Source organism: Chenopodium album, chromosome 14 (assembly GCF_948465745.1).
Source record: "Chenopodium album chromosome 14, dcCheAlbu1.1, whole genome shotgun sequence".
Lineage (NCBI taxonomy): Eukaryota > Viridiplantae > Streptophyta > Magnoliopsida > Caryophyllales > Amaranthaceae > Chenopodium > Chenopodium album.
Window position 1 is genome coordinate 51,862,253 of NC_137847.1, and position 19,163 is coordinate 51,881,415.

The 19,163-nt window shown below is 35.6% G+C and overlaps 1 protein-coding gene across 1 annotated transcript; it reads right to left on the reverse strand.

Moving 5' to 3' along the window:
• Positions 1–1,614: 1,614 nt before the first annotated feature.
• On the reverse strand, positions 1,615–17,956 carry LOC145578320 (uncharacterized). Its single transcript, XM_081635661.1, has 14 exons — positions 17,804–17,956; positions 17,173–17,313; positions 17,007–17,052; positions 16,772–16,951; positions 16,511–16,641; positions 16,188–16,398; positions 15,721–15,958; positions 15,562–15,616; positions 15,057–15,349; positions 2,875–3,539; positions 2,637–2,756; positions 2,468–2,539; positions 1,979–2,100; positions 1,615–1,839 (listed from the first exon to the last, which is right to left on the reverse strand). The coding sequence occupies exons 1-14, from the start codon at positions 17,954–17,956 to the stop codon at positions 1,615–1,617; spliced, it is 2,652 nt and encodes an 883-aa protein (XP_081491787.1).
• Positions 17,957–19,163: the final 1,207 nt, after the last annotated feature.

A 19,163-nucleotide genomic window follows, 5' to 3' on the forward strand; every position in this document is an offset into this window, starting at 1 on the left:
CGATGCGTGATGAATATGGTGCTTTAATTGAAACGGGGACATGGGAATTGGTTCCTAGGCCAACGGGGATGAATGTTGTCAATTGTATGTGGTTATTTCGACATAAATTGAATGCTAATGGTGATCTTGAAAGACACAAAGCTCGTCTAGTGTGTGATGGCAGGTCGCAGGTTGAAGGAGTTGACTGTGATGAAACTTTTAGCCCGGTTGTTAAACCGGCCACTATTCGTACAGTGTTGAGTTTAGCTATGGCTCGTAAGTGGTCTATTCACCAACTTGATGTGAAAAATGCCTTTTTACATGGTGATTTGAATGAGTGTGTTTACATGCATCAACCCCCCGGGTTTGTTGACAAGCAATATCCAGATTATGTTTGCAGACTTCGCAAGGCTCTTTATGGTCTGAAACAAGCTCCACGAGCTTGGTATCAGCGATTTGCTAACTTTCTTTTGCAGATGGGGTTTGTCATTGCTAAAAGTGATAATTCTTTATTCACTTTCCGGCACGGGAGTGATGTGGCATATTTGCTTCTATATGTTGACGATATTGTGTTGGTTACTTCCTCTGATCGGCTTCGTGAGAATATTATTTCTCACCTACGGACTGAGTTTCCGATGACTGACTTAGGTCCTTTGAATTATTTCCTGGGTATAGCTGTCACTCGTACTCCTTCATATTTGTTTCTTTCTCAGCAAAAATATGCACAGGAAATTGTAGAGCGCGCAGGTATGGCTAGTTGTAAACCTGCGGCAACTCCGGTGGATACTCAATCCAAACTCAATGCAGACTCTGGCCCTCAGTTTCACGATCCAACACTTTATCGTAGTCTTGCAGGTGCTTTACAGTACCTTACTTTTACTCGCCCTGATACCACTTATGCAGTTCAGCAGGTTTGTCTATTCATGCATGATCCTAGACAAGCTCATTTTGATGCGTTGAAACGCATCATAAGATACATTCAGGGTACCATTGATCACGGGTTACACTTATATCCTTCATCTCCTACAAACTTGATTACTTATACTGATGCTGATTGGGGCGGGTGCTCGGACACTCGTCGTTCGACCTCGGGATATTGTTGCTTTCTTGGGGACAATCTTATTTCCTGGTCTTCAAAGCGTCAGCCTACACTTTCTAAATCAAGTGCAGAGGCAGAATACAGGGGCGTCGCAAATGTTGTTGCCGAGGCTTGCTGGCTTCGTAATCTTCTATTGGAGTTACATTGCCCACTCCGACAGGCCACTGTTGTTTATTGTGATAATGTCAGTGCAATATATTTATCTAACATTATTTTATTACCAATATGTAACATAACATCGCGAATTTCCAGTTTATCTCTTTGATTGACAAAGTTTGTCAATCTAAGGGTACTCTTGGTTTTTCACTCATTAAATACAGGGACCATTTTGCAAATCAGTGTGATGACATACTCATTTTGCCATGTCGCTGCTGAGTCCGCAGTCCACATCATAACACGGGTATTACACGGATGATACCAGAAAGTTAATGCTCATGTACTCCGTCATTCAACCTCAATCTGGGGTTAGCTCAGCTCCACTCCCACTGTAGTTTTTGGACATACTACTCTCTAATATGGTTTTCAATAACAAAGTTTTAACTACAAGTACCAAAAAGAAAGCGATCAAGGCTCTTGTTCGCCACAAACTCGTAAACAAGTAACTTCTCTTCTCCTTCAGAGCAAAATCCATAAAGTTTGACAAGATTCTTGTGCTGCAGCTTAGCTACTAAGGAAGCTTCACTCTTGAACTCCCTGATTCCTTGCCCAGAAGGGCTTGCAAGCTTCTTAACAGCTATAGCTTGTCCATCAGGAAGAATCCCCTGAAATCACAAAGGAATAAAACAAATGTCATATATATGTCCCAACAAGAAGGCATCAAGTTATTAGTGAAGCTTGACATAGTCCAAACAAATACAAAAAAGAATAGAACTTAAGTGGCCTATAAGCTACACAAATTACCATGTAAACAACTCCAAATCCACCTCGACCTATTCTATTAGGAGGGGAGAAGTTGTCAGTGGCAACTTTGATAGCATTATATTGCAAATGCAAATTTTCCATACTCTCAATCTCTTCAATACCTGCAAAACACATGACAGAAAGTGGCCTATAAACAACACAAATTACCATGTGAACAACTCCTCATCCACCTCGACCTATTCTATTAGCAGGGGAGAAGTTGTCAATGGCAACTTTGATGAATTGTAAATGCAAATTTTCCATACTCTCAATCTCTTCAATCTAAAATACATCACATTACCATCCACCTGTTACCACAACCCCCCCCCCCCCCCCCCCCCCCACACACACACACAAAAAGTTACTTGCCTTGTAAACAAACTTAGTTTGCAGTAACTCGTAGAAGGCATGTAACTCAATCAAAGAATTAATGATAGAAAGCAAAATTCTAACTCCAACCAACTCTAACAGTCAAAAGGAAACACAAACCATCTTTTCTCATGTAGTGATTAATAGGACTCTGCCTCTCATGATATAATCTCCCAATGGAGTAAGGAGAGTCTAAACAACACATGAATAAAAGACATATAAAGAAATCCACCGTATCAAATTGAAATTCCATTTCCCTGCATAGCATAAAGGTTCATTCGATGTTTACCAGTGGGCTTCCCTCTTGCTTTGCTTTTTCGGAAGCACATATAGAAGTTCAAGATGAATGATACCCCTGCCACTACAGCGATTGCACTAAGAGAAATATATGATGTGTGAAACCGTTTCCCTGCATTTAAGAATACACTTACTTAAGGTATCAAATAAAATCAAGAATGAAAGAAATAATTTAAGAAAATGTGCATGCTTTCAGGACTAAATATATAACATAAGGATCTTTTACCCACCTGGGTTGAAATCAATGAAGAGGTATTGTAATCGACAACTTGGTTGTACAGTTGTCCCTATTTGCTTTCCATTCATTGGAAGCCTGTTGAGCCCCGTTTGCAGGCACTTGTTGCAGTCTGATGGGGTCAAATCAGGAGTGCAGTCAACATAGGCAGAAACTGTTATGTTTATGCTAACATAGACCATTCCAGTTGCAGAAGCCAAGGTCGTATTATCAATTATGGCCTTATTGGAAAGGTCTATCAACTCACTTGATAATTGCTGATCAAACTGCTTGTAAACTGATGGTCCAAAGTCGTAGTTGAAATAAACAGAATCATCCAGAATGGAGAATATGGAGTGGTTTGCATAACGTAGCATGCATTGCCCATAAAACAATATTGCTTCAACATTATTAGGACACTTTTGTTGAGCTTGCCCTACTGCTACAGAGATGCAGTATTGGCAAAGTTGAACAGTAAAGCCTCCATTACAGAGTAAGAGGCCGTACACCTTATCATCACCCTCACCCACAGTGGAATAGTAGAATTTATTTGTGACTGCCTCATAGGAAAAATTGGTTAATAGAAGATTAAGATTGCTTTGGTATACACTTCCATGATCATAGTGTCCCTCTGAACAGAACTGCTGCATAAAAGTGACTTGGTCTTCAGAAACAACAGGCCTGAAGAAAAAAATTGAAAGACAGAGCAGACAGATAGCTTTTGGATAAAATAAAGTCATTGGCATAACTTTGATGTATACAAAAATATTTGTTTTGATTAAAAATAGGATAAAAGAATGCAAGACCCTATGAGGTGAGATACACGTTCACTCTTATTAATTTCAAATACGGCCCTAACTCAAGAATATGATTGAAAGGCATGCAGGGTCCAATGAGATTATATAGTGCCAAGTTGAGCATTCAGAAACTTATCAGTAGAAGCTTAAATATTAAATTTTCCTTCTCAAAAAGAAAACCAATTTCATTAATGTTTATGATTTCCACCCACTTTCTGGTACAAATAATCAAAATGATACTCCGTCAAAGACATAAAATTGAAAGGCAATCAAGATCAGACTTTATTATAGTTTATAAAGAGACAGAAAGCACTTCAATTAGACTTTTTCAAAGAGTTTACAGGGATATTCAGAAACTGTGAATTCTATGCTTCAGACAACCAGCTATGTGGGGGTTTGAATATAGGATGAAAATCAACTACTCAACATAATTAAGCTCTATACCATAGTTTCACGCTTTAGTATTCACGAATCGAAACAGATTAATAATCAATCCACGGCGCTTTTAATTTTCAAAATATGGTTGTATGAACCTTAGCTTAAATAGGAAACAAACTTAAATTTTGGGATTAGTAACACCCACTCTTAACAAATGTACCTTAAATTCGGAAACCTCATAAAACCAGTAGCACAAATAAAATGATCATTGGAGCTAGAAAATAACAATGGGACATCAATGATTTGGAGAGCTCGGAAGTTATAAGCTCCAGTGAAATTCCCAAGTCACAAAATCAAGCTCATGTCACTGATTATACGCAAAGATTCATGTCACTAAGTGCAATTTTTAATAAAGAAAGCAGTTAACAAATCGAAAATACAGTGTTACATATACATCATACCAATTGCATCAAAGAATAGAAATTGGGTAAAAAGTAGCTTCTAAATTTGGTAGTTAAACAAACAAACAAAACCCCTTATTTTAAAGTTATCTACCATCACTATTAACTATTGAATGTCAAAATAAATCCAGTTGTATACAAACAATTAGCCAAATTAAAGGACAAGTAAATTACCATCACAAATGTTGAGTTAACATGAATCCAATTCAATTAAAGCATCAACAATTGATCAAATAAACAATTAAGCATAATATCTTGAAAGAAAAAGTAGACTATCTATCAAAATTCAAGTAAGCCACAACAATTATTCGAAAACTAATGACAAAATAAACTGGGGTTCTGGTGATTTTCAAAGGGTGTTCAAATTTGTTATAATTTTCATATTTTGCTTCAATTTCAATCGATTGTGCATAAACTGAAATATTAGGTTTTTCATCATCACGCAAGAAAGTATTATAAAATTTTCTACGAATAGTTCAAAATTCCAAAATAAATCAACAAAGAAAATGTCAAACACAAATTGAAGTGAAATGGTCATATCTGAAGCAGCGAGCAGCAATCAATGAGTATGAGGAGACAAAATCGACGACGAAGAATGGATAAGACTGACCCATTAATTCTAATTTGTTGGCGGGCTCTATTGAATTGATCAACTGCTTTTATTTTCATTTTTATGAAGGGTAATGTTATATGTAGCCGTGGATATATATAAGCATTAAGGGTGTGTTCTATTCACCTGATTTTTACTTATTTGAACTTATCTGAACTTATCAATCTTATCTGAACTTATTACACTTTATTAACACTTATTTTCACTTATTTGACCTTATTAAACCTTATTAACACTTATAAGACTTTATTAGACATTATTTGTCATTCTTGAAACATATTGTGTAACATATTGGTAATATGAGTATATATATAACAATATATTAAAATAAAAGCAATAAAATATGAAAATATTAGCATTTTGATAATTTCACTTTGTTTTTTTCACATTAATAATAAAATTGTTGATTTGCTTAACTTTTATATAAGCAAAATTTATCTAGTCATGATAATAAAACACATAAAATTTTACAAAAAAAAAAAAAGTGAAAAGCAATCTTGATTAGTAATAACTCTATATAAATATAATAAGTGGAAATAAGGTGAGGAGAACGTTAATTTAGAACTTATTAACCCTGAACTTATCTGAACTTATTAACCCTTATATGAACTTATCTGAACTTAACTGAACTTATCCGAACTTATTAAACCTGAAATAAGTGAAAATAAGGTGAACAGAACAGACCCTAAATATGCTTTTAAAAATTGTATAAAATTAGGAAAAACACGCGTAAATCAGTGTTATTACTTATTAGTGTTTATATTTGATGATTTCTTAACTTTTTACGATTCTCAGGTGTAAATTAAATTCTTATATGTAGCCCTAAGGGCTATGTATAACATTTTCTTTTTATTAAAAATAATTAACTAGCATATCATGGGAATATGGAATATACCTTCGCGGTTCCATATTTGGCACGTTTCTTTTATCTTGCCAATGCAAGAGTCAAAAGATTAATCTTAAATATCTTTAACTAATCTAACAAAATCTTACATGGCTATGTTTTTATATCCTTATAAATTACAATATTAGTCAATGCAATATTCAGGATCTAGGTTAGATCCCATGCCATGCACGGTGATCTTTATATATAGTTAATATTATTGATTGAGAAATTATATAATCATAAATTAGTCAAGAAATAATAAAAGTATGTGATATGTTAATTTGATATTTGAAATTTTAATTGTAGCTTCCAATACACAACTAAAACAAAGTAGGCAAAAAATCCGAGCAATATTTTTTTTATTGTAAAATAGGTCACTATTTATTTAAAAATATTTATTTTTGTTATGAAAATATTGTGTGGATATCCATTATCCTCTTTGTATGTTTCCGGATTATTCTAGACCTAGGGTTTATTGTTATCTAAGCAAACCCTACTTATTATATTCTATGTATATATACCCCTAATATATGAAATAACATAGATAGATTAATTCTCTCTCAATCCCTGATGTTTTCCTTTATTTTCGCAACACGTTATCACCACCAAAACTCTAAATGATTAATAATTCTTTTGATTTCTATACATATACATAATTGCTTTTCGATTTAATTGACAGTTCATCATTATTTGGGTTTAGCAATATATCGTACTTCCTTCGTGATCTTTGTCTCATCAATTGGGTGTGGTCTAAAGAAAAAAATATATGATAACATCTAAACAAATTATACAATAAGTAATGCATACAACAACTTCGAACATATGCAATGAATAATCCAGTAACCTATGAATCACACATGCATATGAGCATACATAAGACTCGAAATAATGCAAGACACTGTACAGTGTGGATTTTAAAAATCCATATTTCATTGGACTTCTGGTCCATGATAAAGTTTTATTATTATCATTTGTCGATGACATTAAAATGGACATATATCCTAGATCCCTTATTCACTAGTACGTCTATTATATAATGCGAATGCATTATTTATCGGCTCCATCATATACCAGTATCATCATATAATTCCTGGTAAGGTTTTTAATGAGGCAGCATCTCGAGCGTATTACGAAGAATGTTGTACTCTTTTTCCTTAATTAGGTTTTTATCCCATAGGGTTTTTCCTATTAAGGTTTTAACGAGGCACATTCTTCGATAATGGACATCCAAGGGGGAGTGTTGTGAAAATATAGTGTTGATATCCATTATCCTCTTTGTATGTTTCCGGATTATTCTAGACCTAGGGTTTATTGTTATATAAGCAAACCATACTTATTATATTCTATGTATATATACCCCTAATATATGAAATAACATAAATAGATTAATTCTCTCTCAATCTCTAATGTTTTCCTTTATTTTAACAACAATTTTTGGTATATATTGCACAATTTTTTTAGAAAGATTTGTGAATAAATCTTTTATTTTGACTATAATAATTATTACGTGGCAATATGGAATATGTACAAAAATATATATATAGATATATGATTTTTGTAAATGATTTGTTTCCTTAATTAATTTTTTTTTTTAAAAAAAATAATAACTAAGGACACACCAGAAGATGACATGTGTCGCGTACGTACTCGTGTGTCTTTTAGTATATAGTATTGATTGATTGATAGTATCAAAAGTCAAAACGTGTTATCTAATTTGGAACGGCGGAAGTATATAACAACGCATATTTTATACAGTCAATCACATTGTGTGACCACTTGTAAAAACACGGAATAACTTTTATAATAATAGTATTGATAAACTCTTATTATAGATTTATACTTATTATTAACTCTTAATAATAAAGTAAATCCTACAATATTGATAGAGTACTCTATATTAATAATCATAAGTAACCCTTGTACTAACGTAATACTGTAACTCTATGGTGATTGGGCATACCGTATATAAATATTAGTACTTTTATAATAATATCGAAGTATTAACAAATTTTCATACTCTATATGTGGTTGTCACGGGTTACTCCATTGGTTAGGGGTTACTCGGTGTGGTCACGGTTACTCAATCAATCAATAGTTACCCCGATAAGTGTTTTGGTGTGTGTCAGCCAACCACACCAATACACCAACCACACAAAAAACGCGCTAACCAACCAAGTAATCCATGAATAAGTAAGCCCGGTGATAAGTGTTTTATTTGTCCACTTATCATGGTATTTTTAGCACAATTTTGTTGTCATTTTCCCCTCTTTACCCCCCCTTTCCGACTCCTTTTTGTGTATGATTACAACTTTTGGCTTCCCCGTTCCTTTTTTTGTGTGTGTTCGTGTTTGTAGATGCAAGGAGAAATTGGTCATATAGCATGAACATGAAGAACTATATTGGAAGCAAAGCACAAGAGGAGAGGGCGTGCAACCCCTTAGGAGAGGGCGCTCCTACCCCAAGCGCCACAATCTGCCTCTCTTTATTCCCAGCTAGGAGAGGGCATGCACCATAGTAGGAGCGGGCGCTCCTCCCTGATCTTCCACAAACTGCCTCAAATCGCTGCAGGAGGAGAGGGCGCGCAAGAGACAGGAGAGGGCGCTCCAGCCTGAGGAGCGGGCGCTCCTCTATGTAGGAGCGGGCGCTCCTACATGCAGACCCGACTTTTTGGGCGGATTTTACAATGTTATTTCGGGGTGTATAAATACGACCTTTGGCTTCAGTTTTCTGCATCTTCTTCCTTGGAGAAGATCACCTTCTTCCCTTTAGTCTTCTTAGGCCCTTAACTCTCTAAACTCTTATTAATTAGCTTAGTTTCTCTCAAACTCTATCATTGAAGTAGATTAATTGAAGTTTGTATTCTTCCTTTCAACATTTTCTCAACCTTGAAGCTTCATTAGTAATCTCTTTCCTCTATCCCTTACTCTTTATTTTCTGTTTTTTAATTCCTTGAATTGTAGATTTCTCTCTTAATCTTGGTTAATTGTTGTTGCATGTTCAATCTACTTTGTTCTTACTACTCTCTTCAATTTGTTAGATTAATTTTGAACTTAGATATTGTTGTTAGAATGTTATTCACCATGTTTAGTGAGTAGTTTCTTAACTAGGGCTTGGGTGAAGACCCAACCAAGCCATGGGTTAATTGATGTTTGTGTTTGCATGTTCATTTTGGGTTGATGATTGATTGTTAAAGAATTGGTTAATTGCATGTGTAATTGGATGGCCACTTATTGCTCATGTATTCACTTCTATGCTTGCATTGAAAGATGAGGTTTAGTTGTGAGCCATTTCTTGTATGATTATGCTAAATTCCTCTTGATTACGGTACCTCGTTTGGATGATGTAGTAGTCTTAGTTGCGGTAATTAGGAGAGAAATCCCAATTATTTGTGCCTTAGTACTATCTCGAACCGATCGAAAGACAAACCCGAGTTAGTAGTCTACTTCCCATCGTTAAAACTTGGTTGGCCTATCTTGTTAGTCGAGTTTAGTTTAGGAATGCTTAGTGTTGTAGTTTCGAGAGAAGTGAACCTTTTCTTGTATGATTAGACCGAATTTCTATCTTGATTACGGTTCCTCGTTTGGATGATGTAGTAGTCTTAGTTGCGGTAATTAGGTGAGAAATCCCAATTATTTGTGCCTTAGTACTATCTCGAACCGATCGAAAGACAAACCCGAGTTAGTAGTCTACTTCCTATTGTTAAGACTTGGTTGGCCTATCTTGCTAGTTGAGTTTGGTTTAAGAATGCTTAGTGTGGTGACTTCAAAAGAAGACAATGTTGAGTGCCCTTTCTATCACCCAATTTGTGTACATGCTTGCCTATTGTTTTGATTCATTGGTTTGGTTGGTGTCGATTCCCATTTCCCCCCTAGTGTTTGTCTCCATATAGTAGTTATTTAATCAAACCTCCCATTTGTGACCGAAATAGATTGCAACCGTTTCATACTCTCGGTGTACTTACCCATTCCCTGTGGATACGATCCTCTACTTGCCCTAGACTTGTCTTAGGTTGGTTTAGGTAGAAATAGTGTTTGTTTTTAGGGTGATCGTCCAACGACCGATTATCCCCCCTACCACCCGGTCACACGGTCTTGAATTGTCAGTCACACAGAAAACGCAATATAGTATATTTATAATGTGGAAGCTAATTTTTTTTTTTAATGCACAATCCTCTCCTTTTAGTGCTGAGATACTTAGATGCATACACATCGATTTGCTGTGTTTAGCATAACAATATGACTCTGGAAGTAATTTCGCAACCAGCATTTTTCATACAAAACTGTCCCATGCTACACTATAAATATCAGTGGCGGAGCCAGAAATTTCAAACCAGGGGGACAGATGACCATCACTTTGTTTTGACAAAAATGTTGGGAAAAAATAATACTCTTACATACCAATAGCTAAATAGTGAATGTATTACAACTCAAAATATCCAAAATACGGAGTACTTAATTTGTCAAAATAACCTAACAATCCCAACATCATATACCTTCCTCCGGAAATATTTGCCTATGACATAGCTTACTAAATGCAATTGTCAATTTGTCATTATTCCCTATTACAATCGTAATTTGAGGTTCCGATCCGTTCATGCAAAATTAATTAAATTATAGTACTCCGTAATAGGGAGGAAAGGGAAAGAATGGGCCCAAAATGACGTCACGTGGTAGTTGGAAGGCAAGAAGGTGGTAGCTTTTAATGTTTTTGAAAATAAAAGGTGGTAATTTTCAAAAAAAAAAAAATAGAAGGTGGTAATTGCTAAAATAGACATAACAGAAGGTGGTAATTGTCAAAATTTCCCTGTAATAACAATAAGTTAAATAAATATACGGAGTAATTGATTAGAAAATCTAGAAGGATTACTATGTTGTGCATAAAAATAAATAAATAAATAAAGCTCCAATAAGTATCATAAAAAAAATAATAAGAAGAAAAAATAAACCTGATTAGAAAAACTGGAAGGAATACTATGTTGTGCATAAAAATAAATAAATAAATAAAGCTCCAATAAGTATCATAAAAAAAAATAAAAATAAAGCCTCCAATAAGTATCGAACTCGCATCTCTTGAATGGAATCACATTGACCTCACCACTACACCATAGCGTTTGGCAAGCTGTAAATTTGTACTTGATTATGGTTTTAATCTGATTTTATATTTTCAAAGTGGGGGGACAGTTGTCCCCCCTTGTACCCTGCTGGCTCCGCCTCTGATAAATATAGATTCATTGAGTGAGAATTCTCCTTTTAATTTATCTCGGCATAAGAGATGAGGAAGATCTTACTATCATAGCAGCACATACAGAGTGCCAGTTGGGTTCCCATAGCACAGAAAAGAGCTATTCCAAATCGAATGAATATTCAATCAAATAAATAAGAGGTCAGCATGTCCAACTAGACTACAGCTACGACTCCAGAGGATGTTTTTTTCCTCTTTTCAGCAATCATGTCCAAGTTCACATGTGCTAATATGCAAAATCCTGTGTTCTGTTTGTTCACCCATTTGATGGACCTCATTCACTGTCAGTTAATGACGCAGCTGTGACAGAGCTCTACCCTTGATAATAGAGAGCTAGGTATAACTGTGTCTGCAGTGAGTATTACTTTTTATTGCATATAATAGCCAACTGTTAGGTGGATATGTATAATACTGTATGAAATTCTAATATCTTAAGCTCTATTTGTGTAAAAACTGCTGTTACACCGTATGATGTTTTGTACACTAGTAGAAAAAGATAAATGCCCACCGGTTCAAAACCCCCTTATGCCACCGGTTTTTGAACCGTTTGCATTTGAGGGGTGGCAATTCTCCATCAAAAAGCCACCGGTTCAAAATCGGTGCCAAAAATCAATATTGCCACCAGTTAACCGGTGACAAAAAAACATTGTCGTTTTTTTTTTTTTTTGGGTGTCAAATATAAATGCCACCGGTTAACCGGTGGCAATGTAAATGAAATTTTTTTTTTTTTTTTGTCTTTTTCACTTAAAATATAATTAACCAATTAACTAAAAAAAAAAATGGGAAATTCTCCTTGGTGAACTCCAACTTTTTCATTTTCTAAGTGGTAAACGTTCTTAAATTTTATTATCAATGGTAAACCTAAATTTTTATATTGAGTCAATTACAACATTAATGATGAATTTTAACTAGATATTTAACCATTGTTAGTTAGGTTTTTTTTCATTTATTTTAGAAATATTTTTTTTATCAAACCTAAAAAAAAAAAAGCAAACCCCACCCACAGCAGCCCCTCCCCCGTCAGCCACCCTGCACTCCTCCTTAACCCCAACTCTGCCACCATGTCCCCATTCCCGCTGCTCCACCCACCGACCACCATACCCTCTCCCCATTTCCCCCAGCTCGACTCTCGCTCCACCCCAATCCTCCCCAAAAACCGCCCACTCCCCTCCCCCAAACTACCCCTCCCTTGTTTTTTGGCCCCCCAAAACCACTATAACCCATTCGAAACCACTCATCCACCGTCGACCTCACTAACCACCCCGAAAACTGATCCCCTTCCCCGACGACCCCCCTCCTCTATTCTCCGACCGTAAACCCTAAATCCAACCCAAAAACACAAAAAAAAACCCAAATTCGTTCATCCAAATCCAGAAATCGAATTCGAGTTTTTAGGTGGGGTTTAAGGTTTTCGAGCCGCACGAAAGAGAAGGGGACTCGTCGAGGAAGAGGGCCGTTTTTCGGGGTGGTTAGCAACGACGGTGGCTGAGGGTGGGGGTGGTTAGCGAACGATGGTGGTTGAGGGTGTGGGGGATGTGTCGAGATGGAGGAAAGAGAGAAAGTGGGGCGGGGAGACTGGACGACGGTGGCTGAGGGTGTGGGGGAGGTTGAGTGTCGCCGGCCGAGGATAGGGGGAGCTTGGGCGTCGCCGTCAGGGGCTTGGCCGCCGGCTGGGGGAGGGGGGCTGCTGGTGGCTAGGCTGGGTGGGGGAGGGATATGGTTTTTTTTTTTATAAATATTTTATAATGAATTAACTATTCAAAAAATAATAAAACTAACTATAGTTAAGGATTTTCATTAAAATAACTCTTATCAAGAGTAACAAAAAATTTAGGTTTACCATTGATAATAAAATTTAAGAATGTTTACCACTTAGAAAATGAAAAAATTGGAGTTTACCAAAGAGAATTTCCCAAAAAAATTAAACATCAAATTTAAATATAATAGACCAATTTCATTCATTATAATCGAAAAAATTACAACATATAATCAAAAAAAAAATTACAACATCAAAATGAAAAATTACAATGTATAAATCAAAAAAAAAAATACAATATAAATCAAAAAAAAAATTACAACATCAAAATTAAAAAAACCCCAACAACATCTTGATTCTTCGACTTATATTCGATCATCTTGATTCTTCGATTAATTAAGATCTAAATCAATTAACCTGCATCAATTAAAACAAAAAAATTAATAAAAGTCACTAACCAGAAAACCCAGAAAAACCCAAAATAAAATCAAGGAAACCCAAAAATCCCAAAAAACCCAAAATAAAAACCCAAAAACCCAAAAAAAAAAACCCCGAAAAAACCCCAAAAATACGCATGCATGTTTGATTAAACCAAGAAAAATCGTTTAATTAACAAAATAAAAACCAGAAAACCCACAAAACCCAGAAACCTTAAAATCCCGAAAAAAAACCCCAAAAAAAACCAGAAAATGCAAAATCGTTTTGATTGAACCCAGAAAATAAAAAAAAACCCAAAAAAACCCTAGAAAAATCGTGTAATAAAACCCATCATTAAATCCAGAAAACTCGAGAAAAATCGAATTAAAATCCCAAATTGATTAAAATCACACAATTAAACCCAGAAAAATCGAATTAACATCCAAAAATCAATTAAAATCCATTAATTAAACCCAGAAAAATCAATTAAAATCCAAAATCGAATTAAACCTAGAAATTAAACCTAACCTCGAATAATTTAGATGGTCTTGGTGGCCTTCATGGTGGTGGAAACGAAAGAGAAAGAGACGAGAATCGGCAAAAAAAACAAGTGAAAAATGAAAGAGAAAGAAGAGAGAATATATGAAATTGGAGTGTGCAAAAAGGAAAAAAAAATCGGGGAACATGCATATCGAGAAGAGAGAGGAGGAGAGGAGAGGAGAGAGGCTGGTGAGTGAAAATGGGGTAGGGTTAGGGTATATATAGGGGGCTTTTTTTTAATGTAATGCCACCAGTTTGGTAAACCGGTGGGAATATTGGTTTTTCCCACCGGTTCAGTTTCCCCATATTTTCCCCACCGGTTTTTATAAATCGGTGGCCTTAGGGCGGTGCCAATCTACTTTTTTCACCTAGTGGTAAACCCTCCCAACGTGATGCTAAATATGGGAAGTAACAAAGGAAGGAAAGTGAAACTTTGCATCATCATGTAGTGTACAAACTTTTACACTCTGCCCACGGGAAACGCTGCCAGTCCTAGGATAAAAGGAGGAGGGTTACAGTGTAAATCTTTCACATCACTATATGAACCAACATGAGGATTTCGTAGAAAGTCACCTACACTCTAATATTTTAAGACCTCATGTTGGTTTATGTAGCCGACTCCACTTATGGGATTAAGATGTTCAGGAAGAAGAAGCAGGAGAAGATGTAGAGTGTAGACATTTATATGCTATAGTTATGCAATCTTGGCAAACTATTACTACCTCCTTTACACATTAGTTGCAACTTTTGGGTATTGTTTGTAAAATATAAAAAATTCCAAAGTTGCAACTAATATGTAATGGAGGTAGTATAAAAAAAAAATTAAATTAAACAAAAAACGGACACACACACACATACACACAAAGATACTTTTGGATCTAAATCAAAGTAGAATCATTCGATGTGTTAACAAATAATAATGTCTAGAAAAACCATAGAACCATTATCAGAACCATGTTGTGTTAACAAATCTTGTGTATAATTATCATTCATTGACATGATGGATATAAATTTTTTGTGTAAAACAATCGATCCCTGAATAGAATTTTTAAGCATTACAATCATAATCAATCAGCCTCCTAAGTAACATAGCTTCCACGTAATAGAATTACCTGCCATTCATATTAGTGAACACCTCTGAAAAATGAGCATTACTTGCACTCAAGGCTTGAGGAAGGTTTTTCTTACACGGAAAAGCTAGATGCGCTGTCAGAGATGGCAGAACAACTGACTGGCTATTGAGCATAGACAAGATTGATGCAATTGTTGGTCGTCTAGCTGCATCTTCCTGAACACACAATAATCCAATATGGATGTATCTTTCAATTTCAGGAATCGAGAAATTTCCTCCAAGATTTGGATCAACCAACTCTAAACCGGTCCTATCATTCCAGCACTTCCATGCCTGTATAAAAACATAACATCAGTTAAAGAGCTTTATATGTTAGTTTTTTTCTAGCAGAGGCACTGGTTTTACTTTTTTTTATTATTCAGGGGGGTAATATATTATGATCGAAGCTTACATGATTTAGTAAGTTCTCATCTTCTATGTTTAGATCAGTTACACTATTCCTGTGTCCACTCACAATCTCCAGAAATAAGACTCCAAAAAAAAACATCAGATTTGACTGAAAAATTCCCTGTTGAAGCATACTCAGGAGCCATGTAACCACTGCAGTATTTTGCATCCGCATTAAAAAAACGAAATTTCATGACCAAGGGTTGGGTGGCTATGAATTTTATCCAAAGGAGGAGATAGGAAAGGATCAAACTTACAATGTTCCAACAACTCTACTAGTATTTTCTTGAGTTTGGTCAACCTTGAAAAGCTTTGTCATTCCCAAATATGCAATTTTGGGGTTCATTTCTCCATTTAATAATATGTTGCTAGGCTTAAGATTGCGATGGATAATCTTGAATCTGGAGTCTTCATGTAGATACAGAAGTCCTCTTGCAATTCCCATTACAGTCCTTTGTCGAGTCTCCCACTTCAAATGGACTCCCCTGGTTGTACCTACAATTTCAGTCAGGACAAGAGTAAGTCATCAAGAATCAGAACTTTTCTTAAAGGGGCTCCCCTACTTGTATCTAGTATGCGTTTTCCAACATGGCCTTTTATACTAACTCCGGTCCAAATTACTCGCAACTTTGGGGTATTATTTGTGAGATATAAAATATTCCGAAGTTGCAAGTAATTTGGACCGGAGGTAGTAACAAAGTTCAAGTTGTAATTGAAATCATACCATATAGAAATCGGTCAAGGCTTTTATTTGGCACAAACTCATATACAAGTAATTTTTCTTCTCCGTCTAAGCAAAATCCATAAAGTTTGACAAGATTCTTATGTTGCAGCTTTGCTGCTAAGCATGCTTCACTCTTGAATTCCCTGATTCCATGCTCTAAGGGACTTGCAAGCCTCTTAACTGCTATAGCTTGTCCATCTGCAATTGTTCCCTAAATTTGAAAGTGAACAAATATAAGATGTTTGTCTGACAAAAAGAAATTACAGGTATGAAGTTTGACAGAAAAAGTAAAAAACACTAGTTTCATATTATTTGTCAATTACGCAAACATACCATGTAAACAACTCCAAATCCACCTCAGCCAATTTTATTTTCAGGAGAGAAGTTGTCAGTGGGAACTTTGATAACATCAAATTGCAAACGTAGATTTTCCATGCTTTCAATCTCTCAATTCCTACAAAACATAGCAGAGGCTCATCCATACTTAAATCTCTATTAGACTACAAATTTTGTTTATCCCCCCTATAGGCTACAAATTTCTTACGATATCTTGTGTGGAAGTACCATAATGATAAACCTAATACTTGAAAATTCTATAGTAATTGATTTGAAGATTACAAAAAGCTCCATTGAGTCCACCCTAGATCTGATTTCCATCATAACCAAGATTCCATCATAACCAAGATAAGTATTGAAACATGACTGAAGTATAGAAAATGATATCATAACCAAGATAACCTTCCAGAAACTCTGCTGGTATTTCCCTAAGAATCACACCAAGATAAGTATTGAAACCTCCTTAGTAAACTCCTTAGTTACATGGCACATGTGAAGCCTTTAGCAACAATAAGGAGGTTTCATCATTCTGCAACAGGAGAGAAGGTTTCATCATAGTCTACTCCATATTTCTGTGTGAAGCCTTAGCAACAAGCCTAGCTTTATACTTTTCAAGTGTCCCATCTTTCTTTAGCTTCACCTTATATACCCATTTACACCTTATAGCTTTCTTACCCTTAGGCAAGTATGTAACAACCCATGTGTTGTTGGCTGCCAAAGCTTCAAGCTCTTTATTCATGGCATCTATCCACTCTAAATGTTGTGCTGCTTTCAAAGTAAGTAGCTTGTTCTGTCACATTTGAAATCTGAGCAATGAAAGCCTTAAATGGAATAGGAAACTCATCATAGGCAACAAAATTACACCAATGAGAAGTTGCAGAATCAACTGCACACACATAATCAATCATCCAGGCTAGTTTCTTTGTGGGTCTGGTTGGCTGTCTTTCAGGTGAAGGAGGTTGTGTTTGGGGTACATGAGAGATATTATGATCATGATGAGGTAATATTTGTGTGTCTAGGTTATTTTGTGGGTCTGGTTTATGGTCAGTATTAGTTTGGTCAGGGAATAGGACAAAAATATCAGGCATATCAGGATCAAAGGTAAAACTGAAAGTTGTATCTGCTGGGAGAAAAATTGAGTCTGGTTTGGGTGTATTGTTTGAGAAATGAAATGGAAAATGTCTCTCATGAAAAGTAACATCTCTAGAAACAAACACTGTATTTGTTTCTAAATTCAGAAGCTTATAAGCTTTCTACCCAGTTGGATATCCAAGCATTACACAAGGTGTTGCTCTTGAATCAAACTTTGTCCTGCTATTTTTTAGAGTGGCAGCATAAAACAAACACCCAAAAACTTTAAGATGCTCAATGCTAGCTACAACTCCATGAACTTTCTCATATGGTGTGACATAACCAATACATGACAATGGCATTCTGTTTATTAAATGTGTTGCAGTTAGCAAACACTATCTCCAATATCTTGCAGGAACCTTAGACTGAAAGAACAAAGCTCTTGTTGTTTCTAAAAGATGCCTATGCTTCCTCTCCACAACTCCATTTTGCTGTGGAGTATCTACACAACTTCTCTGATGAAAAATCCCAAACTTCTCATATATTGTCAGTATTCTGCCCTTACATAATTCCTTTGCATTATCAGTTCTCAAACTCTTGACATGTACACCAAATTGAGTATGAATAAAAGTAATCAAAAACTCTAAGATATCAACACAACCAGACTTCTGTTTCATTAAAAATGTCCAAATATGTCTTGACATATCATCTACAATAGTCAAGAAATAAGAACATCCATCATGAGTTCTTATTTTGTAAGGTTCCCAAGTGTCTACATGTAAGAGATCAAAGCAATTGACACTCTTAACACTATCCTTTGGAAAAGACTTCCTAACTTGTCTAGCTTTTGGAAAAATTTGACAGATGTTGTCATTACAAGCTTTATATGAGAACTTAGAATCTATATGACTCATTTTATTGAAAGGAAAATGACATAATCTCAAGTGCAACAACTTTTCTTCATCTCCTACAGCCAAATTTACTGAGGGAATTTTATTCACTGTCTTCTTCAAGTCACCATCTGACACTGCATAAAACCTGAGTCCAAATTACCAAGAACCAGAGAAGTGTTCTGGGAGTGATCCTAAATCAAACACTTATCATGTGTAAAGACAATGTCACGACACATATCTCTACAGATCCTATGTGTGGATATCAAATTAAAGTGCAAATCAGGTACATGCAGCACATTCTGAAGCACTATACCATTGATTAACTTCACAGTGCCTATATACTTAACTTTTACCTACTTTCCATTAGCCACAGTAATTGTACTTGGAAATTTATCAAACACATCATATGAATCAAATAAACTCAAATTTGAGCATATATGACCAGTTGCTCCACTATCTACTATTCGTTTAGAATTGAGACAAGTGATTAAGCAATTACTTGCCATATTGGCCATTCCATTGAACTGCTAAGAGCTATCCTGCTTATCTTGCTGAATAAGACTGACAAGCTTCTCATACTGTTCTTTAGTGAAGTAATTGGTGCATTCTTCTTCATCTTGACCCTCACCATAAGCTACAGCTGCAACTCTCTTCCCTTTGTTCTTGGTGAAACCTC

Coding starts and splice junctions, on each gene's coding strand:
- LOC145578320 (XM_081635661.1), bottom strand. CDS start 17,956: ATGCCATTGTCATGTATTGGTTATGTCACACCATATGAGAAAGTTCAT. Junction 3,540..15,056: donor TTCACTAATATGAATGGCAG/GTAATTCTATTA, acceptor TTTTTTCTTCAG/GCCTGTTGTTTCTGAAGACC. Junction 1,840..1,978: donor GATTTGGAGTTGTTTACATG/GTAATTTGTGTA, acceptor TTGTGATTTCAG/GGGATTCTTCCTGATGGACA.